The 23,344-nt window shown below is 41.5% G+C and overlaps 1 protein-coding gene across 1 annotated transcript; it reads right to left on the reverse strand.

The window, feature by feature from the left end:
- Window positions 1-5,788: 5,788 nt before the first annotated feature.
- On the reverse strand, window positions 5,789-20,426 carry NOM1 (nucleolar protein with MIF4G domain 1). The gene is given in 12 exon segments (XM_021526573.3): window positions 5,789-6,814; window positions 7,688-7,797; window positions 8,503-8,634; window positions 9,004-9,136; window positions 12,891-13,012; window positions 13,614-13,781; window positions 14,602-14,712; window positions 15,184-15,507; window positions 17,390-17,585; window positions 18,507-18,631; window positions 19,393-20,399; window positions 20,402-20,426. Coding segments are annotated over 12 exon segments (2,631 nt in total). The 3' UTR covers window positions 5,789-6,636.
- Between the last annotated feature and the right edge of the window lie 2,918 nt (window positions 20,427-23,344).

A 23,344-nucleotide genomic window follows, 5' to 3' on the forward strand; every position in this document is an offset into this window, starting at 1 on the left:
AAAAGACGTGGAAGCCAAGCAGAAGCTGCCGAGCCACCTCCAGCTCGGAAATTAGCCACTGCTAATTTCTGCAGTGTAATAGTGGCTGGCAGAGTGCTGGGGCCTGCCTAGACCATCTAATGATTCTTTCTGGACTTCAAAATGATAGATCTATAAAGCATGTATTGCTGTAGCAGCTAGGTGCAATTTTAGAAATGTTAATGAGTAATTACATAAAGGTTGTCCACAGTCATCGATGTTAATCACTGTTCTTTTGCCAGGGATAATTAAGATGACACTTCAGCAGCATCAGCCAGTGGTTCCTGCTGTCTGTGCTGCCTTCTTCTCCCCTCCCAGCTCCTGCTGTGGCTCTCACCCTCCTTCAGGGATCTCTTCCCTCCCTTCATTCCTCCCTGCCTTTTCTGAAGGGCCTCGTTCACCACAACCTGAGGGTTTTAAAGCTGTTTAATAGCATTTCACATGATATTGTGAGGGTGAGCTGGGGGTGCTGGGAGAAGCAGGTTTGGGTGATGGGAGGCAGTGATCTCCTGCTCAGAGCATCAGGCACTCAGCTCTATTCTGCAGGTAACTTGCTTAGACAATGTGTGCAGGCTACTTCACCTTTCTTGAGCCTCCAGCTCAGGAAATGGCTGGTCTTGACATCTTGTTTTGCCTATTTGTGTGTCTCAGAAACCTCAATAAATGACAGTGGAGGAGATGGAATAACAGCTATCTAAGTGTGTGGTTTGCTGTAATGAAACCTGCAAATTCTATCCACATTTTCACTCTTCAGCCTGTGCTCAGATTCCACTCAGTGTAACAAAGGTTTCAAGTGATGGAAAGCCCATGGTGGAGGTTTGAGCAGAGGTGAGATGCCCTGTCTGTGCCTCTGAAATGTGCCATTCCTGCAGTAACCCAAAACCTCATGGGCTCCTCTGGGTTTGGGGTGGGAGGAAGAAATCTCTTTCATCAGCTACAGATGGTAAGATACCTAATTATATACAATTATACATTGTATATAATATACATTTAGACAGAACCCCCCCCCCCATTTCTTTATTCCTCCAAATCTTGATCTCCAGGACTGATTATTACATCTCCAGGTTAGATTTGAGGGTAGATTTTGGTAGCAGATGAAAATGGGACAATGTTGAAAAGTCATTTGCTCTTCTGCAAAACCTGCGCCTCTGACAGCCCCACATCAGCCCTGGGTAGCTCTGGCTCCTCCCTGGAGGAGGCCACTTCAGGGAAAGTGTGAAACAGCTTCAGTGAGGGTGTCAGAAACCTGGCCAGGAATAAAGGTTTGCTTCTCCAGTTCTTAGCAGTCTGAAGGCTCCTTAAACTCACAAACTCAGTGTGAGGCTTCCCAAGAACCAGGCAGCCCAGAAGCATGATGGGTTTAGAGTCTCTGCAGATCTGATTCACACACTGATTTCAGACCAGAGATAAGAGAATTGAACTGATTCAAAACTCACAACAGCTTTTGAGTTGATCTATTGCCTTCTGCTCAAGCTCTGAAGTGCTGGTGAAGAGCTCCCTAGAGCCTCCCTGCACAGCTTTTATCATCACAGGAACAGTTCAGGATTCTCAGGTGCTGTCCCTGCCTTTCTGCAGCACTTCCTCATCCCTGACACACAGTACCTGCATAATCCCTGGCATAATAAATATCCCCAAGGGACCAACACACAGTTTCAAACCATTTAGGTAGGGAAATTTGGAAAGTAAATACCATCTAGCCAATATTTTAAGGGTGTTCTGAACTACAGAGTAAGGAAAAAAAAATTCCACTCAGAATCTAAGGCTTTGCCTGAGGAAGAATGATAATTTTTTGAAGATGCAAGCCTAAAAAATGCAATCAAGGTGACTTATTTTTCCTGAAGGTGACACCAAGCATATCTTGGATTATTGTCTCTATATTAGAAAAGCATATTGTTCTGCCCCTTGACAACCAATGGCTGCTCTCCAGTAACTTCAATGCCTCCAACAATATTCCACACTAGAGCCATGAGGGCCTGTGCACCCAGGAGAGATTTGAAGGTACTCTTATCATCTGAAGCATAAAAGGTCCATAATGGAGTTTTTAATGAAAAATGTGTAATGCTTGGAAATCTTTCACTTACGAAAATGAAACAACCATTTCACTGTAACTGATAAAAGACTATTAAGGAACAATTCAAAAATGGTCTCTCTTTTAATTTTGCTCTGTACCTCTCATTCTGGTTATATTACTCAGTCACTTTTAAGTCACTTTGAAATGAATTCCACTCAATTCACACCAAGTTAGCTGTTTTTGGTGTGTTAACAGTTTTGTCCTATGACACAAGTTTTAAGGAATTTTTGGTGCCAGTTGGCTCTTCCTAAGCTTATCCTTGATAGATGCTCATTCATTTCCTTAAAGTGTTATTAGGGAAACCATGTGGTATCCAGTTTGGAATTGTGCATGCATCTAAATGAGAGGAAGGCTACTGTAATTAGCTTTAAAGCAAGGCTGGAGGTCAAACCAGAATTTGGGGATAGCACAGCTGTTTCATACAGGCAGCTTTCTTACCCATGTCTGCAAGCCTCATACTAAACTATGCTTTACTAGAGGGTGAAGGAAAGTTCCTCCAGGAGATGAAATCACAAAAAGTGTCATATAGTAAAAGAGTCGTATCTCTACCTACAATCCCTAAAATCAGTACAACACAAAAAGTCTTGGGTAAAACGTACACTCAGCCTTTTAAAAGTGACCCTAGGATCAAATTATCTCCTGAAAACAAAGTTGCTTTATCAACTGCAGGAAAAAATCTCATATTGACTCACACACACGGGATGTAGCTGGGCACTAAACTGCAATTACCATCAGTGCAACAAAAATTGGAGCATCAGAGCTGCCACTCACATATTTCTTCAGCTGAAATCACTGTCGTGCACCAGCTGCTGCTGCCGGGCTGTGGCTTTTCATGTGCAAAAGTTCAGCCGCAGAACAATGGGAATGAAACGATCCCAGATGTGCTCTGAGCACGGGATTGGGTTGCACACCTTCGCTAGCAGCAGGCAGGGCAGCCCGGCTGCTCTGCACCTTGGGAGCATCACTGACATCAGCCCCTCATCCCCGGCGTGCAGGACAATGGAAAAATGTCAAGCGGAAAAAAAAGCCCTGCAGATACTTGGCTCGTTCAGGTGTGGTGTTAAAACCCTGCCAAAAGGACTTACGTGTGATTTATCAGCGTAACACTCCGGCCAAAGCTAAAAACCAGACTTCACTGCCCTGTTAATTTTGATACAGAAAACAGAGAAAGTTTCAAACATCGCTGTCCAGCTGAAAAGAAAGCAAAAATCGAAGCTGCCATAATAGCTGCGAGTGGATCGTGCTGTTTAAAGGAGGAATTGAAATTTTCTGCTACACAGCTAAAAAAATCAAACATCCGGGTTTTTGTTAAATGCATCTAAAGCAAATCTCACCGTGTTTTCCACTGGTCTGCTGGGAGCAAGGATTAGTGTTGCAACTGTAGCTGCTTGGCTTTCCAGCATATTGTATTTTTACCAATCCAAAACCCTTTTCTTCTCATTAAGTAGCAACTCTCCCAAACCTGTTGTATGGAAGAATTTGGGACATTTTAAGTGGCATCTCCATTATTGGAAAGATCAGGGACCATTTCTCACAGGAGTTAGACGTGGTGGGCTGCCAGACTAATACTCAACAGGAAGAAACCTCAATGGGCTGTATTTTGTGTAGTTATTGAACACTTACTCTGTGCAGACAAAGCAGAATGTGTCCCAGCCAGGTGATACTTCCCCAGCAGCCTCTGCTGGCAGGCAGTGCTCAGTGTGCAGTCCTGCAGGAAGGCAACTGCCAGCATTTGGTCTTGCTGCTCTTACAGAGACCTTACAGCCCTGCTAGAAGGAGGAGAGACTCTGGCAGGGCCACCTCTGCTGGGACAAGTTTTTTCTCCAGGGTTTTAAGTATAACACATGCAAAAAAATTATACATTGTGTATAATACACGTTTAGACATGGAAGCATACATGCAGAATACCTATAAAATACATTATGCATATATATATTTGATATAAATACACATATAAGTAAGTACAGAATGCTCTCTGCTTTCCTTTTCACACATGCTTTATATCCTTGGAATGTAATGACCACTGAAGCAACAGCTTGCAGATGCTTATGCACATCAACAGCAGAGTCTGCCAGGCCTTCCACCTCTGTCAAGCTGGGGCAGTCTGGCCAGTAGGACCATGGAAAAAGTTGTTAAATATGACAAGATCCAAGACTCAGGAATTCACATGTATCTTGGAATTGTCAGATTTCTGTCAGACAGTTATTCCCTCACTGAATCACAGTGAGAGGATGGGACTTGTGCAGAATCACCCACAAAACCCATCATTGATGTGACTACAGCATTGTGGGCTGGCAGTATATTTCTGCTGCTTTCCTTGAAAAGTGTTTCTGGTGTTTTTTTTTTTTTTTTTTTTGTTTTTCTCCAAATGATGTATACACAAATCTACTGAATGCAAAATCCCAGGCAGGTAAAATTTGTTTTCTTCAGAAACAAAGCAATGGCTCTGATAACACCAATTTTGAACCAAGCATATGAGTTCTTTGGGAGAAATAATAATTCATGCAAGTCTCAGTGTGAGGAAAAAAGAAAAAAGCAACTGTAATTCTTGACGGTAAGGTTAAAACCATCTCCTCTAATTGCACAGCAACACCTGCATTGCACCACCTCAGGCAGCTGCAGCAAGTGACTGCTCACACCCATAAAACACTTGGCAGTGCTGCCACAGCAGCAAAGCAGGTCAGCTCCCATCACCAAGCAAAGCCCTCACACCAGGCAGGGACAGGCAGCCTGGCACCTTTGGGCTCAGGAAGATGATTCGAAATTTATCTCCAGCAGAACTATTGCCTCAGCCTCCCTGCCAGAGCAATGTGCTTCCATTGGTGTGTTATTAAACCACCAACACATTGACATGCTGGGTCCACCTAAACTCCTGCAAAAAGGGCAATTAAGTGGCTGTTGCAGTACAGGGGGAACAACTTTTACTCATAGAGTCCCATGTGCTCCACAGCAGCTATTTCTAGGGGCTTGCACAGATTTTTCTCCTGAGTCTATACTCCAAACCTTAAGTATAAGGTTTGGCATGGTTGGTTGTAAGAGATGTTTACACACACTCAATAAAGTTGTGACTTTTGTAAACACCAAAATAGCATCAATTCTGCTGCTGCCCACACTTTGTTAATTGGTTTGAATTCTATAAAACATTGTAATTAATTTTATCACAATTAATTTTTAAGTTTTCTACACTTAAAAACTGCCAATGGTATGAAACAGGCTGAATAAATCTAGGATGAAAAAAAAACATCTCACTTTTTCTGTTGCTACTTTGCTAGTGCAACCCAGGATTTGAAAGTGGGTTTCTGCTCCCAGGACACTTCTTCCCCTAAAGCTTGCCCTATCCTCTCAGAAGAAAGGTGAGAAAAAACAGCTCCCTGGCTGCTGGGGGAAGCACTTCTTCCCCTGGAAACAGTACACCTGAGTAAGCAGAATATACTACATTTAACAATATGATTAAAAAAGAACTTTTCCCAACAGGGACAAATCAATTGGTATTAAAGGCAAATTGGGAGGCACCCTAAGTAAATGGCCCCATTGGACATCAGAGGCAAGTCTGGCTACAGAAACAGGGCTGACAGCTCTAACACAGGAAGATCACAGATGCACATTCAGACAAGAAAGCATTTCCCTTCTCCACCCCACTTAAGGTCATTCCCTTCCTTGCAGGCCAGCCAGAGTAAAGATAACACAAACACCAAAGCATTTAGAAAAATGCCAGTTTAATGTGTAGTGGTAAGGTGACAAAAGAAACAAACCATTTACAGAGTGTTACAAAAGGACATGTGCCTATTTTTTTAAGCATCCAAATGAAAAATCTGAGCAAACTCTTAAGGGATATATTCTCTTCTTATGACTTATATTAATGATATTGTTTATGCCTAGAAAAATCTGATTAACACAAGTGATTTGACAATTCCAATTCTAAAGGTGTGAAAAACAGGCTAAAAAAGCCATAAAACTATGCTGTGATCTCTAAACCCAATATAATTGGGCAAAGACAGATCTTCAAGTTGCTTTGCTACAGCTTTGAATCCAACTGAAGATCTTTTCCTGACCTGCAGTCAGGGAATCAATTCACAGAATTAGCAAATAACTTCCAACACTTTAAGAAAAAAGTCGATTTTTTCCCCAGCCGACTCACCAGTGCTTGTGCCATCTAGTGGCCCCTTTCTTCAGGTGAGTACCATGGTTCCTTATTAAAAGCCTTTAGTTAAGGCTGCTTATTTTATTACTTTAACTGAAAGGCTAGAATATGCAATGCAGAACGCCCTGCTGACAAAGTATCACAGCAGACAAATTCACCCTTTTCTCCAGATACCAACCATCAACATGAAGCACTTGTACCAAAAAGAGACATGACAAAACTACATTTTCTCTTTCTTCAAAAAGGCCTTGTATCCCCTTCAATTAAACCTCTATCTAGCACACAGAGTGAAATAACTGTTTACATTTAAAAAAAAATTGATCCTTTACAGTAACACAGCTCTCCTTCTTAGGTCTGAAAGACTCTAGATTGGTTTTTCTGCATGTTTTATTAGAAAAAAATATAACTATAGCTTCAATTTGGGTTCTTTTGCCTCCAAAGCCTTGGTTGCTAGTTCCACTCTCTCTTTTAGCAAGCCAGCTTCTTCAGCACTCTTTTGGGCTTGGGCATGTTTCAGTAAGAAGTGGGTAAGGAAGAGTTTCAAGCTTTCCTGCAGCACTCCCAGTTTGGGGTTGTCAGATATCCTGTAAAGATACAGATCAAAAGTATAATTTAGTCTTCCCCCATTTCAAAAGTTCCTTAATTTTATCATCTTCAAATAAGGCAGTAGAAAAACATCCAACCTATAAAAGAAGTTTTATTGAAGAAGCTTTCAAATTACCAAGTCTACCTTGGTTTGGCAAACAGCCCAAACACTCGACATACAACTGGCCTCAACAATAAAATGGAATATTGCAGCCTAAGGCTTGCTTTATGTAAACAATTACATTACAGCAAAGAACAAAGCAAACACCATGTTCAAGCTTCCTTGTGTTGCTGCATGACAGCTGAAACACCACCACCTAATTTTTTCAAATTTTATGTGACATGGCAAGACTTATACACTCAAGTCTTAAGCATCTCTAAGGATGGAAATTCCCCAGCCTCTCCAGGCAACCCTGTTCCATATCAAAAATAAGATTTTTCAGAGAACACTGATAAAAAACCCATTAAAAATACCCCAAACATTTGCCTCTTTAGTATCACTTTCTTTTTCCTTCTTGAGATACATCCTAGAAATGACAGCTGGCAGAGTGAATTCCACTGCACACAGGTGGTATAGCAGTAAGGGAAACAGGGAATTGCAGAGCTCTGCTCACGAAAATCCTATGACCAAAATGATACACTGAGTATCTGGAATTCTTATTTTATATAACACAATTGCATCTCTATCAGAGCCTGTACCAAGACACATATAACACACTGGCCCCACTCAGCCAGGAAGAGTTCACATTTTAAGGGATGGAGGGCTGATGTGTGGAAAAGGCACAGTGTAATTCCAAACAAAATAGGCAAACTTCTTTTCTTCTTAATTACTACTCAACAAGGGTTCTCTGGAGGTGCCAGTGATCACTTACCTCATAAAAATGTCAGTAATTTCTTCCTCATCTGCTTTAGTTAACAGTGTGCTTAATACCTGTCGTAGGAAACGGACTTTGGGTTTGTCCAGTTCACTGAATTCAATCACCTGGCAGACAGAGAGGGTGAATTAGATTAATTCAAGTATTTCAAACAGCTGGTCTTCTCTCCTAAATTAAGAACTTTCAGCACATCAGCTGGACTCTGAAATATACTGTGCCTTGAGTTTAGCACAGAATAATTACCTGAGAAGGCTGCTTCCAAAAGCCAATCAATAATGAAAGCAAAGAACCTTCTAAGGAATAGAAGTCTACTGGTACCAGAATACCAGATGTCCTTTCTCAATTAGATAAATACTTTGTAAGTACCTGGGACAATCCACTTAATTGCCTGTTTAATACATTCCAGTTACTCTTCTAATAGAATTCTATGGACTACCCATTCTGAAATCCAAGAAATCTACTCAGCACTTTCTTGTCTAATAATATCAGCTAAAAACCATAGCACAAAAACCACTGGCAAAACCTGCTAATGAAGGAGCCTCAGTTCCAACTCTGGATACTCTAAAGGAAATAATCCCACAACTGCTCTAGATAAAGAAATGTAGACTTTCTCTATGCCTGGGTCACCACAAGTTCCCTTCCCCACATGACAGCATTACCATAATCAATTGGAACAATTTGGTAATTTTAAAACAAGTTTGTCTTAGCATAATCAGCTAAAGTGCCAGAAAAATAACAGAGAAAATATGCCTTCCACAGAGCTAGCAAATGCAGGGAAAACACAGAAGGATTTGAAAAGAAAACACACCAACCTTGAGAACTGAAAGTGGCAGTGATTTTGTCCTTATTAAGTGAGCCAGCAGTGACACCAAGTTGGAGATGGCAGCAGCTGACAGGTTTTCTAAGTCTCTGATTTTGTCCCAAATACTAAACTGAAATGTCACCTAGGGGTCAAAGGGAAAAAATAATCTACAAATCAACTGGCTGTTTAATTGAGCAACAACATAACAAACCTTTTGACCTTGTATTCTTTATAAGCCCTCCTTTAATTAAAAGAAATGCTTGATCAGACTGTTCAAATTATTTTAAAATGCATAAAACAGAACAAAGAAAACATTCAGCATTTCATTTCCTATTCAGATCTGACCATGAGTATTCCTTACTGAATGTTTAGCCATAACAGCAGAATTTTTCTTTGAGATCAAGATCCTAACAGGCATGCATCCATTCTCAGGTATGCAGTAACTGCCTTCCTAACCACAGTCATGACACAAAACATGAAGCAAAAAATGAAGCAACAAATTTGTCTTTACCTGAAATCTTCTTTCATATCCACAAAACTTATTAGCCAAAAATGCATAGAAGGGGTTGAATGTCTTCTCCTGTAAGCAGCAGTAAAGGATGACATGAACTATTTCTCTCTCCTGCTGATCTTTCAGTCCAAGCCTAAAATTTAGCAAGAAGTTGAGAACAATTTTGTAAGGAAAAACTTGGCTGAAACAAAGTAAGAGCTACAGTCACCATCTGACAGAAATACCTTTAAACCTATCAAAATATCACATTAAATTTTACTTGTTACAAAGTACCTATGAAGTCTTTAAAACTCCTAATGGACTCCAACCTTTAAGTGTGTTGGCAAAACAAGTATCCTGGTATGGTTCTGTGGAAATGCTGAAGCACTATGGGTGTTAAAGGAGGAGATGCAAAAGTAAGGCCTCAAGAAACAGAAGTGGAATGATAGAAGTATTATCATTGCCCAGGAAAAGAAAGAAAACACTCCATGTTTGCAGCTCTCCATGAACAGAAGAGAGGGCACAGAGGTACCAGCAGCAGCACTGCACCCACAGATACCACTACAAGGGTCAAACAGTGAAACAAGAACTGTAGGGTCCCATTGTGATAATCTCATGCTTGTACTTATGGTCATGGGAGGAAAACCAGCCTTTTGATCAGAGCAAACCTATTTGGAGAAACATTTTCAGAGCCTTTCACTTCTGTGTTACTTAGTAGGGATAAGAAAATATTCTTAAATGTTTTTCTTACTTGGTGATATGAATTTTTAAATCTCTGGGTCAAACCCATGCTACATGATACATTCAATTCATTTTTTTTTTATAGTAGTCTAAGGGGATACAGTCAGTGATTACAAAGCACCTTAAAAAAAAAAGCCTGGAGAAAACACCATCTATGAATCCATCCATCTTATGTTGGCTGCCTCAGTATGAAGGCCAAGGACTGAGCAGCCTTTCCACTCCAACAGCTGACCAGTGTAAAAGAGGGCTGAGAAACTCTGGCAATGGAATGGTGACTAACTCACAATGCACCTGGTCTGTGAATAATATGATTTAACTTCCTAATGCTGCCAGATGCTTGGCAGCATTAAAACCAATTAAAATGAAAAATGCATAATATTAGAATCTGAAAAATAGAAACCAAAATTCTTCTCATTGCTTCAAGTTCAAGTTTCACAGGGCATTAGCACAACTCAAGAATACTTTCAACCAAGTTTGACTCCACTGGAACTTGCCTTACTGTCTGTCTCTAGGGTAGCTGGTCATTACTTCATGCCAATATCCCTCCTTTGTACACACCTCCAGACATCTGCATTGCATGTGACCACAGATACCCCAGATTAAGAGAGAAAACTGTGTGGAGCCCAAACTCCCTAGAATTTAAAGTTTTACAGTAGGAAAATCTGGGATGATTTCTAGGCTAACGAGCAGTAAAAATTTAATAGTTTGCTCTTCTAAAAGGGATCAGTACTTGAAGTGCTTGCTGTGTCTTGTCATAACCCACCTGCTCTCCCATCAGCCAAGCTCCATCTGATTTCAGAGCAACAAAAGGTTTTTTTTTTACAAAGGTTTTTTTTTTTTTACAATATAGAGGTTTTCAGCCATCAGATTTGCATTTAATAGATGACTAGGGAAGTTACACTGGCACACTCTCCTTTTACTTGTTCATCATCACTCTTATCATGACTTGCTTATTTAGAAAATACTCATGTTGCTAGAGTTGTAACCAAGTGACAAAACTCGGATACTCAATTTTCTTCTTACCTTCACTTCTTCACAGAACTAGAACTCCTAAATATCTAAAATTTAAGTCTGGACTATCTTTCATTGCTGAGCTTCACCATAAACCTGTGTAGATTTCATAAGCCTGATATTCCTTGATAAAGAGTGTGAAATCTTCTCACTGACTCAATTATTAATGAGTTACAGTATTCCCATGGACTTGTGTATCTTGATCCTGCTATAAATGGGATAACTGCCTCTCAAGTAGGTTGTTTGACACCAGCAGAAGCCTGCCTCCAAGTAGTTTAGTTATCATCAGCTGAAGCTCAGCTACCACTGACTACCACTGCCTTCAGACCAAAAATACCAACACTTAAATCCCATTTTAAGTCACTTTAAATTATATTAGTAGATACAGTCACTTTGGTAGTGAGTATTTAGTAAGAAATTGAGAATCATTTCATAAGGAAAAACTTGCTGACACAAAGTTATCCTGAATTACACATCTCACTCCAATAGGATAGCTGAACCTTTAATGAGTGGCTCAGTGTTTTCTGAGACGTGAAGATACTCAAATTCTTTATGTCTACAAAGTAACTTCAAAAATTGCCTCTCCATCAAATGTAAGCAGCATTCATTCTCTCTCCTGAGAGAAACTGTGGTTTGTGAAGGTGTGGCCTTTAAGCTGATGAAGAACATCCAGTCTCATTCTCTCCTCTTTGCCACCAGTGATGTTCCCAGCTCTCTCTTCACTAACACCTCTGCAATCACTAAGCCACTTCAGGGAGTTGTTCTGGCTTCAAACTAATACTTTCATCTGGAGTAAGGAGGAAAGGGACTAGAAAAACTATAGCAGCCTAGATTTCAAATAGTTTCTATTATCCTTTAACCACACCTCAACTCTGCCACAGAACTAGCAGCAGATGAATCAACAAGAGTAGTTAAAGTATTTCTTTATATGCTCTTCCTCATGAGACATCAAACGTACAAATACAAATTCCCTTACACTCTGGAACACAAGTTCACACTGAAGCTAATTCCTTCACTGACAATTATGTGTACTTTCCATTATACTCTGCAGATGTGGGCAGATTTAAGAATTCCTCTCTTTGAATTTGTTGTATAAACATCAGCACCAACACACACCAGGCAGCCTGCAGAGAGATTTTTTTGCCAAGCCTGTATGTATTCAGATTTGTGTACTAGCTTAAATAGCACAGATGAGAGTCAAGTCCAATTTGCAAATTGAGCTGCCAGGTCTTGGCAAGAGCTGCAGCAGCAACTAATTTCTTTTAATTGAACAGGCCATATTAAGATATTGGAATGACTCCATCACAGTATCAAATCCAAGCTCTGTTTTGCAAAAGTGGCATTTAATCAAATATTAGTTGACTTTATTACAAAGTCTGTTTTGGTTCAGTAAGCAAATTAAATAATTGCATGCCATCCTGGTAAGACAATACCCTTGAGTTACAATGCTGAGACAGAAAAGTTCAGATCTGATCTCTCCCCTCCCAGTTCCTACAAACTTACAAATAATATTCTGACAAACACAAGGAATGGCTTAGTTTAAGCTCTTCCCTGATCACACGTTTTGAAGATCTGCTTGTCAGGGGGTAAGTGAACTGGTCTCCATGTGAAGCAAACCCAAAGCTAATAAATTCTGCAAGAGGGAAATGAAGGTTCTAGAACACTACCAGGTCATGCAAGTTTGGGCAGAGGTGGCTTAACAAGGTGGCAGGAAGTCAAAGAAGTGGCAGTAGTACAGAAATCACAGCAATCCAAGCAAAAAACCCAAAAGATGTTCTGCAAGGGCTTCTGGTCTGCCTCTGTAAGGAAACAATTCTGCAGCAACCTTCCATCCACTCTACTGGGATACACAGCTCCAATGCAAAAAGACACAGGCTCCTTACATGAAAAGATGCTGCAAATCATAGTTACAGCCAGGAGTGACAACAACAGGGGCTATTCCTTTCCTCTGACTGCCAGTCAGTCCTTCCTGCCCCCATTAATCCTTACACCATGGTTCTGGTCCCCTCTCCTACCCTTTTGTCCTATTTGGGTCCCTAGCTATGCACTTCTTTTAATTGCATTATCATCTGAATGTTCTTAAGCCCAGACCAGAAATGCTGCATTTTCAACCTATTTTTAGTTCTGGGCTGATTTCTGTACTAGGCTGTACTTACCTCAGAAGTTTTTCAAAAGCATCCATGAAGTCCTCACTCATCATCAAGACACAAAAAATACTTCTCCTGATATCAGTGTTCATTCTCAGCTTACGAGCAAGCTCCATTATTTTTGAACTCACCTGAAAATAAATTATATGCTATTTTATTTCTGTTTGCCTTAAAAAAAGCTATTTCTGTACAGACTTAAATAACACCATCAGTGAAGCTCTCCAGTAAACTATGAATCACCAGTCCAAAGGTCCAGAGCTCTTGTCCAGAGGCACAGCCATCATCAGGAGCTTTTTCAACTATGGAAATACATTTTAATCTACTTTAATTAAGCCAATTAATTTTAAGATGTGCTTCTTTAGCATAAGTAATTCACCATGACCATATCATCACATTACTTTTGGAATCAGCTTCAACATATGCCACAGACGGACACCACAACCTGTCAGAATTCCTACTAGCAAATCCACTGTTGAATCAACTCTCTTCTTTCACTTTAGCAATTCCACAGGGTAAGGAAAAACAAGCTATACCATATTTGTAGTAACAGCTCTTATGAAGCACATGAGTACAATGTTTTAAAAAAATGGAGAGCAGAATTTACAATCCAAAAGCTTCCTCTTACGAGAGCATGGGAAGGATTTTTTTTGGTGGGCTCTGAAATGAACTTACTGACACATATGAAAAATCTTCAAGAGATCACAAACACTTTGACTTATAATTTGGATTTACCTTTCCTATGTGCAGCTTTTGCTGAGCCTGGCATTTTGTATCACTGATCATTGGTGCTCCACTCCAGGATGACCCCACAATCCACCAGCGACCAGCCTGGTCAGCACTGAGCAGAGACTCCAGGGACACGCGGAGCTGGGTGTCTTTTCCTGAACCACTGCTGTGAACCTTGAATAATGAAACAAAAATAAAAACCAATACAAAAGCTTTTATTTGAAACTTTTTTCTCTCTTCTTACAATAACAAAGATTTTAATTACTTAAAATTATTTTTAAACAAAAACTTTAAACATATAAATTCATCTCTTCATTAAGATCTTTGCATGTTTCCTCCCTAACCTTTGTTTCAATCAGCAACCTGGAAAGAATGTACAAGTTTCCCATATGCTGTAATTTTCTAAATGTATAAAGTTGCATAAATCTATATGTAGAAACTCTTGGACTTTTTATTTGAAAAAAGAGATACTAATCTAAAAAGTAGACATTTTCCAGTCACAAAGTTTGATTAGAATTCAGAGGATGCTGACATTGCAGCATCCTACAATCAGGTCATGATTTTCCTTTTGAACATCTGTGACTACATAAAATGACAGAACAAACTGCCTTGTGCATTGTACAGCTCAAATAACAAAAGTTTTAAACTCTGAACAAAATAACAATTTTCAACAGCAGAGTCTAGAAGCATATCAGAAGTACTGCAAAAATTTAAGAGAGGAAGAGAGGAAATCCTACAGAACTCTGTTACCTAGCTTGTTTTTACCTGGCCTAATAACCTGATATGCACATCCTGGACTGATAAATTACTCTCATCCGTTTTATACTGGGTTGTTCTTGACTAACTGCCCATTCTTTAAAAAAAGAACCCAAAAAACAAAACAACAAACAAAAAAAAATACCAACAAAAGATCCCCAAGAAAGCCGAAATCCAATACAAATAATTACTCCTGGATTAAGATTAACAAGGCCACACCAGGCAAGAGAATTCTCACCAGTGCTCTCTGCAATTTGCGGAGTCTTTCAACTGGCTCAGGGTCATAGCCAGGAATTTTACGCATGTCATTGTTCCTAAGTGCCAGCATAGTCTCCAGCATAAACCGAACCTATTGGGAAAAGAAATAGTTCTGTCAATTCTAAACTATGGGTTTATTAACAAAAGTAGAAGAGTGTACTTTGAAATTACTATTCTGTGAGAATAAGCAGCTCAGCTGCCAATATACACCAAAATTAAAATACAACATGTTTACTTTTATCCCTATTAAATTAATTTGTGTACAAGCTTCATCTGATAAACACCTGAGCATTTTCTGAAGTGTACAAAGTATCATGAAACAGAAAAACTCTACACTGCATGAGACACAAACCAGTCCTGCCTCACCCATCATGAGCAGTTTGGTGTTTGTGTTCTAAGGAATGCAGAAAGACAGACAAGAAGAATGTAAATAACTGAATGTTACACTAATGGCAATTTAAAACCTGAACAGAATGCAGCAGAAAACATATCTGTAAATTAAACTCTGTATCCAAGTACTTATTACAGGCTGTTGAAAATATGAAATCTTTAGAACACATACCCTTGTCTGATCCTGGAATTTCTTCTCTGCTGTGCTTGCTTTCCTCTGGGCTTCAGTGATCAGTTCTTTCAAAGCCAATGCATCATCTTTTCTTAAGGAAAAGCCCACATTTTTCAGAAGAAACAAAATCAGCTCAATCTCTTTTTCAGTGAAAGCGCTAACAAGCTTTTTCAGAATATCAAAGATCAGCAGGCAATGAACCACATGGAAGTTATATAGATGAGCAATCAAGGCAAGCAGATTTTCACATTCCTTCCCTTCAGCATCACTTTTACAGAGTTCATCAAATTTCTTCACCACAGCTTCCAAAAAGTGAGCACCGACCTGGCAACAATTCCATTAGGGGGAAAAAAAAAAATCCAGCAGTTAACTCTAAGTAGATTTTACAGATATCCGTAAAACTCATTTTTGAGTCACTGCCACTATGAATTTTAAGGAAATACTGTTGCTTCTTTGAACCAATAGGGATGTTCTACATTTACATACATAAATATTTAAGTGGTGTGACATTTTTTTAGAAGTCTATGTTATTTACACTTCATATTTGACATCCAGGTGCCTTTTAAACCTGTGCAAGAAGAACAAGAATTATGAACCTACTCTACACAAACATCAGCATTCATTTACATAATATTCAAGAACACATATTAGCATCTTTTCAGCTGTCAGACTAGCATGCTGTTACTGCTAGTCAGGCATCCAGGAAAAGCTGCATGTCAAAATGCAAACACATTCCTGAGTTTGGTATTTCAGATAAAAATCCTTAGCAGAAGGATAAAAAATAACATTGTGGAAAAAATCCCCCAAATACCAAATTTTCATAGTTGCTGAGCATAAGGTGAATCTGCTTTTGAACTGGGGATAATTCTTACATGTTTGTCAGTGGTATAGCTGGGAAAAGAAATTTTGAGATATATCTATTTCTGAAGAGAGAACTGATGCTAAAGGCTGGGACTAGAAAGCTTATAGGCTCTAAAACACATGGAAGTAATGAATACATTGCTGCTAAGGAAGGCCTTCACCCATTATTATTGTGTTAAAATTTACTGACCTTAAGAAAACCAGGAGTCCCAACAGCAGTACTGACCTGCATTGCAAGCCTTGACCCAGCTTAGCTGCACAAATTCATAAATGGCTGCACAAATTCATAAACACAGGGCAACTTCTGCATTGTTCAACCTAACCTTCAGTGCAGCTGTACTATCACATTTTCATGTAATGCATACTGTACATTTATTTTACAGAAACATTGCATTTTGCAGTCAGAACTGCCTTTCAAGCAGCAAAGAGGGACAAAATAAAGGTTTAATGCCAAGGCTACAGGGAGAAAGCTGTTTTAATTGCATCCATCTGATGTTTAATATGGTTTCAGAGCCAGCATTCAGGCCACAGTATGACAAACTGAAAAACTTGCATTAATACATCTTTTGCATTGAGATGGGGGAAGAAAGAAGAATCATCTAATAGCAACACACTGCTGAAACAACTTCATTTCCTGACAGACATTTTACTGAAATTAGCTAAAATATTCCCTTTGACATCAGGAGCTTCAGCATCAGCTTGGGCAAGAGGGATTTTACCTCATTCATCAGGCTTAAAAACACAAAACAAAATCCCCTCCAAAAATTGCCATGCTTTTTAAAGTTTTTAATATCCCATGTTAAAACTACTTAATTCCACTGATTATTTGCATGATTTGCTTAGAAAAGAAGTTTATCCACCATTTAAAAAGGATTCCTGTAGTTGCAACACTTTTCTTATCTGGATATACATAGTTCAAGAACAATACCAACATGTACCCATGAGAACAGAAACAGACTAGTGTAACTAAAGGGAGGAGAAGCAGAAGGTTAGAAAATTTTGATTACTGCTTGCAGAAAGATTGTGATGAAAAAACGATGATTTTATAATTGACTAGTGGAAACTCATGGAGGAGATAAAATCAGACAAAGCAATGGACTTAGACCATTTCACTTATGGAAGCCTTGCAAATACTGTGTCCTAAGAACTAATGCAGAAAGATAGACAAGAAGAATGCTTAGACCTTTTCACTTGTGGAAGCCACAAAATACTGATGAAAACTCAACTAAAGGTGCTTGTCAGTGCCACACTGTTAAAAATGACAAGGCAGATCAAACAAAATGTCAAGGAAAACACTCTACATTATGTATTACTATACAAAATTTGCCCCCAGCACAAGAATTACCTCAATTCCCACATTATGATGAAGAATGCTGACCAGAAGGACGTGCTCCATCATGAGTCTTGCAGGCATGGCAACTGCAGTAACACAGGCATTCATGAGAATGTCTGTCAGAGTGTCATTCATGTCCTTTCTGCTGTTGGCCATGTAGAGCTCTTCCATCTGTCCACTGATGGAGGACAAATTTGGTTCACTCAGCCTATGGAGAAACAAAATCCAACGTTCACTCTTTCTTCTCCTTACATAGTTCCACAATTTTGAGTTCACCCAACTATTTTTTTTAGAGAAACTAGTTTGACTTAAGAAGAAAAGATTGAAGATTGATAAGATGACTCGAAGGAACCTTTTGTATTTTTCTGTGTTTACTAAACTAACAAAATATAGTACATTTAATTCTAGTGTAGTGTAAAAAATTACAAGTAAAAACATGTCAGGAACAGTATTTACACAGCACTGTCAATCTGCTTACTGTCACGCTGAACAGATTTATTACAAAAAGAGACTGGTTTTAGCAGTTTTAACTGTGGCACATCACAGTCTTTGAAGAAGTTAAGTATGAAAATAATTAATACTTTAACATATATGGTATATCAAATTTCAAATGACTGAAAAAATTCTAGTCCAGGTTTTACAGGTAACAGATGAAAACTGCCAACAAATTTCTGATTTTAAAAATACTCTAAACTTGAAATGAATGTTAACTACTTTTTCTATTCTGCAGTACTTTAACCTATGAAGGGTTGCTCCTCCTCAGTTGTAGCATTGGAGAAATTGAATTTATTAAAAAAACCCCAAAACCTGTTTTCTTCTGATTTTTTTTTTTGTTTTAATAAGCATACTCCAACTGACACTTAGTGAATTATACCTAGCAGTTGCAGGGAACTGCTGTGTGGAATCCAGCCCAATCTTAAATTTATTTTCTAGGTTTTTCAACATCTAGAATGACTAACTTTGAAGAATTTACACCAATAAAGATAATTATTCTTAACAATAGCAGACATGATTGCCAACTTAAAATCAGTTTGTAAAGAGAAAAAGTCACATCCTTGCCACCTGGGCTTGAATGATGAGCATTGTCACATTGATCCAGAAAGATTAATGACTTCCCTTATTACACTACCTATTAATGAGGCCATTCACCATTTTCTTCAGTCTTCCCAATTCTTCTCTTTTCTTGTCATCTGGCGTCTCCTGCACTTTCCTTATTTGAGGAGGAATATACTTTGTAGCACTGTGATTATCACTCTTAGGAGGAAAACAAGAAAACAAGGTATCAGATGAGATCAGTATCTTAAACACTTGAACACAAATACACATTTCTATTTAAGATTAAAGTGCCAAACTTTTAGTTAAGGATATAGATTATCATCTAATAATCAACGCCAAAGGAACAACATGAAGAAAAGAAGCAGGCAAAAAGTTATCCTTTATGACAAACTTGATGACAGGAAAGCCCCTCTTCCCTAACTTTCTTTAAGTTATGGTTATTAAAACCTGGCATCTTAAGTCTTTGTTTTATTCAAGTTTTATTTAGGCCCATGAAGGCTAAACGACCTGTGTGACCTCATTTCCTCCACCCATTCAACAAGACCTAATACTGGCAGAACCTCTGACATCGTTCAGAAAGTAACATTTGTGTGTAACTGCTGCTGATTTCAACACAAGCTCTCTTTGCAGAAGGGCTTGATCATATTCTTACACTCCAATGCCAGAGCAGCTCCTTTTATTTGCAGATTTCACACACAGCTACAACACGCGTTGTGCTGTAGGGTATTATCTGCCACCAGCCTGACTCGGTCAGGCTAACAAGTGTCTCCAGGACCTGGCAGACCCCGCAAGTCAACACTGTCGCTGGGCCCGGCTGTTTTGAACCAGGACAACACTCCACGTGGCCCGACTGGCCAGCGAACACCCGGGCTTAACAGCGGCGATGCAACTCTGCTGTGTTCAGGCTGTGGGATGTGCTTTGGGAAGCAGGTCTGTGCTAGCTGAGCCGAACATCCTACCTCTGCCTCCCCCTTCTCCTCCTCCTCGCTCGAGGGCTCGCTGGCCTCTGGCACCCCGCCGTCCTCAGGGGCCGAGCTCTCGCTCTCCCAAAGTCCTTCCCCGTCATCCGCCTCGGAGGGGTCTGAGGCGTCTTCCTGAGCCTCCTCGGCCTCGCCATCCTCCTCGGCCTGGCCATCCTCCTCGGTCTCGCCATCCTCCTCGGCCTGGCCATCCTCCTGTCCCGGCGGGCGCTGCCGCGGCCCCGGCTGGGTATGCTCCTGCTGCTCCTCGTCGCTGCTGTCGCAGAGCTGGCTGAGCCCGGCCCGTGTGCCCAGCGCTCCCAGCACGTACCCCAGCCCGTCCCGCAGGAAGCTCTGCGGCACCCGCTCGGCCGCGGGCCCCTCCTGCTTCTTGCGCCGCTTCCCGAGCCCCAGCTGCCGCTCCAGCCGCCGGATCTCCTTCTCCTCCTCCTCGTTGGCTTCCAGCAGGGCCCGTTTCCGCGCCGAGGTGGCTGCGGCGGTGGAAGGGGCCTCAAGGGCTGTCGATGTCGGTGCCGACACCGGCCTGGGCCGCTGCTTGCCAGCGGCGGGCGAAGCCGGGGCTCCGGGGCGGGCGGTAGGAGCTGTCTTGACCGGAGTGGGCTTGGCCGGGGCCGGCTTAGCTGGGGCCGGCTTGACCGAAGCGGGTTTGGCCGGGGCCGGCTTGGCTGGAGCGGGCTTGGTTGGAGCGGGCTTGGCCAGGGCGGTGGGAACCTCCAGCAGCTCCCCGCGTTGGAGTCGGCGGCGGCGGCTCCGCTTTAGTCTGCGCTTTTCCTTCCTGGCTTCCCGGCGGCTCCTGCGGTTGTGCCTGTCCGAGTCTTTGAGCAGGGCCAGCGGCGGCTCGCCGCCGGCCGCCTGCACGTATTCGTGCACCGCCTGCCGCAGCCGGTCCAGTTTCCCGCCGCGGCGGGGGCGGGCGGCCGCCCCCCGCTTCACCCGGCCCGCCGCCACACCGCGCCTGGGCGCCGCCATCTTGCAGAGCGGCCGCGCTGCCGCTTCCGCCGCGCGGGCGCCATGCCGGGCACGGCGCCCCCTGCTGGGCGCGGGCGGCGGAGCGGCTCTGAGGGGACGGGGCCCTGGAGTGCCGCGTCCGAGGCGCTCGGTCGTAGAGATGCCCTGATTTGTGTGTGTGTTTTTAAGAATTATAGAATAAATTAGGTTGAAAAGGACCCCTGAGATCATCGAGTCCAGCTTCTGACCGAACACTATCACGGTAACTAGACCGTGGCGTTAAATCCAGTGCTTAAGAAAACACCTCCAGGCACCGGACTCCACCACGTCCCTGGGCAGTCCATTCCAGTCTCCCTTTCTGTGAAGAAATTTCTCCTGATGTCCAACCTGAACATCCTCTGGTGCAGTCTGAGGCTGTGTCCCCTCGTCCTATCACTTGTCCTGGGAGAAGAGCCCAACCACCAGCAGGTTACACCCTCCTTTCAGGTGCTTAGAGAGCAGTAAGGTCATCCCTAAACCTGCTTTTCTCCAGGCTGAACAACCCCAGCTCCCTCAGCCACTGCTTATAGCATTTATGCTACAGACCCGTCACCAGCTTTGTTGCCCGTTTTTAGACATGCTCCAGAAAGAAAATGCAAGGCTTGTCCATCTTACACCAGGGACTGGAGCAGTTTGTCCATCACAGGCCTGGCTGTGCTCACAGGGCTCCCATGTGGCACGAGGCTCTCGCTGATGCCTCTCGAGGAGCTGAGGGACACCAGCCCCTGGACATATTTTAAGCCCCTTCCAGAACTGCCAAGCTCAGGTGTCTCTTCCTGAGTGTGCCAGAGCCAGCACCCATGTCCATGGTCTTCTATAGAGGAACTTGGGGGTGCTGATGGATGACAAGCTGTTCATGAGTCACCAGTGCTTCCTTGTGGCCAAGAAAACAATGGGATCCTGGAATGCATTTGGATCAGCATTGTCAGCAGGTCAGGGAGGTGATGCTGCCTCTCTACTCAGCTCTTGTGAGGCACATCTGGATTGCTGTGTACAGTTCTGGGCTCCTCAGGACAAGAGCAAATCAAGTGGAGGGTACAGAGAGGATCAAGGGACTAGAGCATCTCTCTTATGAGAAAAGGCTGAGGGAGCAGGGCTTGTTCAGCCTCTAAAAGAGATGACTAAGAGGGGACCTCAATAATGTATATAAATTTCTAGGGAGGGTGCCAAGAGGATGGACCAGGCTCTTCTCAGTGGTACCAAGCAATAGCACAAGAGGCAATGGGCAGGAACTGATGTGCAGAAGTTCCACCTGAACATGATGAAGAACTGTTGAGTGGGTGACCATGTACTGGAAGAGATTGCCCAGAGAGGATCTGGAGTCTCCCTTACTGAAGGAATTCCAGAAGCATCTGGATGCAATCCTGTGATGTGTGCTCTGGGATAACCCTGCTTGTGCAGATGACACACTGTGGTCCCTTCCAGCCTGACCCATTCTGGTATTCTGTGACTAGTGCCAGCTTCTCTTGGGGCATTTTCACCCTCACCAGCATTCAGGACAAGGTGATGCCACTGCTGGGGCCTGTGTCCCTGCAACAGGCATACATCCTCCTGGCTCTGCACAGCTGGTGACAACTTGTCTGACATCCATGTGATCAGGGGAAATTAAATGTCCCATGGTAGTTTGCTGCTGTCAGCAGGAAAACCAATTGGTCAGTCTTATTTTTAGTCTCTGCTGTGCTCCAGGCTTATGGAGCCTGCTGGGTGTGTGCTAGATGACAGGAGTTCCCCAAAACACAGAATTTTCCTAAGTTTAATTAAAAAGTGGGCAGAGGAAAGAATTTCTTGGCTGTACAAAGAGCCCCAAGATGAGCCTAGACATTAGCAGACATGAGAAAAACAAATGAAAGCCAGCACACAAGACCCAGTTTCAGAAGACGAGTTGGTCTTGAACCTGCTGTGGGGGCCAAATCCAGAGGAAGTCAGGTTTCATTTTGTTTGTTGTAGTACTCCTGATCTCTTTTGGACAATGAAGTACTGCACAGGACTTAAATTCTACCTGACAATTTAATATGGCTTTATTACCTAGAGGATTATTTTTGTCTTTCTATGCATGTTTCCATATTCTCTGATTACATCATATGTCCTAGGTGACCCATGCCTCAGAAATTCAGCTTTCTCAAGGCTGATGCATAATGAATCTTTCATCTCACTGACAAAATATGTTGCATTGATTTGTCAAGGCATTCCTTTTGCTACATTTTAAACTATATATTATGTTGTAATTTATTGCTAGGCCACTCTTTATTCATGCACAGACAGCTCACATGCATTTTGCATCCTATTTATAGATTTATTGATAACAGTAATCCAGCAGCATGCCAGAGTGCAAGATAAATACAGCTGAATATAATTTGAGAAAATATTAGGTGCTTTTAGAACCCTAAGATTTGCATCTTCCTTGTGTCTAATAATGTAATTTGTTAGTCAGGGAAAGAGAGCTTTACAATAATGGGAAATTTCATGTATCTTCAAAGAGAGAAAATGCCATTATTTGCCTTCTTCAATAACTCTTGTCACAAAGCAAAATGTGAAGAGCGTGTATTTTGCTAAACCCCATAATCCAAATTTTGGGTCAAAATAGGCATGTTACTTTTGCAAAATGTATGGATAGAATTATTATTACCCATTTTTTAAGTAAAAATACTTTCAAATAATTAAAACAACATTTCAGGCAAAATGTAAACATCATAGTCAAGAAAATGTAATATTTAAACAAATACTTATCTGCTTAATAGACTAATCCAGTATTCAAATCTAATGATGCCACATCAAAAGAAATACATTACAACAAATATTTCAGATCCTACCCAAGAATATTGTGGTTTATTGTTTTACATTTACCGGTTTAGTTTTGAGTACCTGTTAACTACAGTCTTCTTAAGGTCTAAAATGTGAATAAATTAGAAACTCCTGCTAAGGACTCTTCCAACATTCCTGTGTT

This window comes from Lonchura striata, chromosome 1 (assembly GCF_046129695.1).
Source record: "Lonchura striata isolate bLonStr1 chromosome 1, bLonStr1.mat, whole genome shotgun sequence".
Lineage (NCBI taxonomy): Eukaryota > Metazoa > Chordata > Aves > Passeriformes > Estrildidae > Lonchura > Lonchura striata.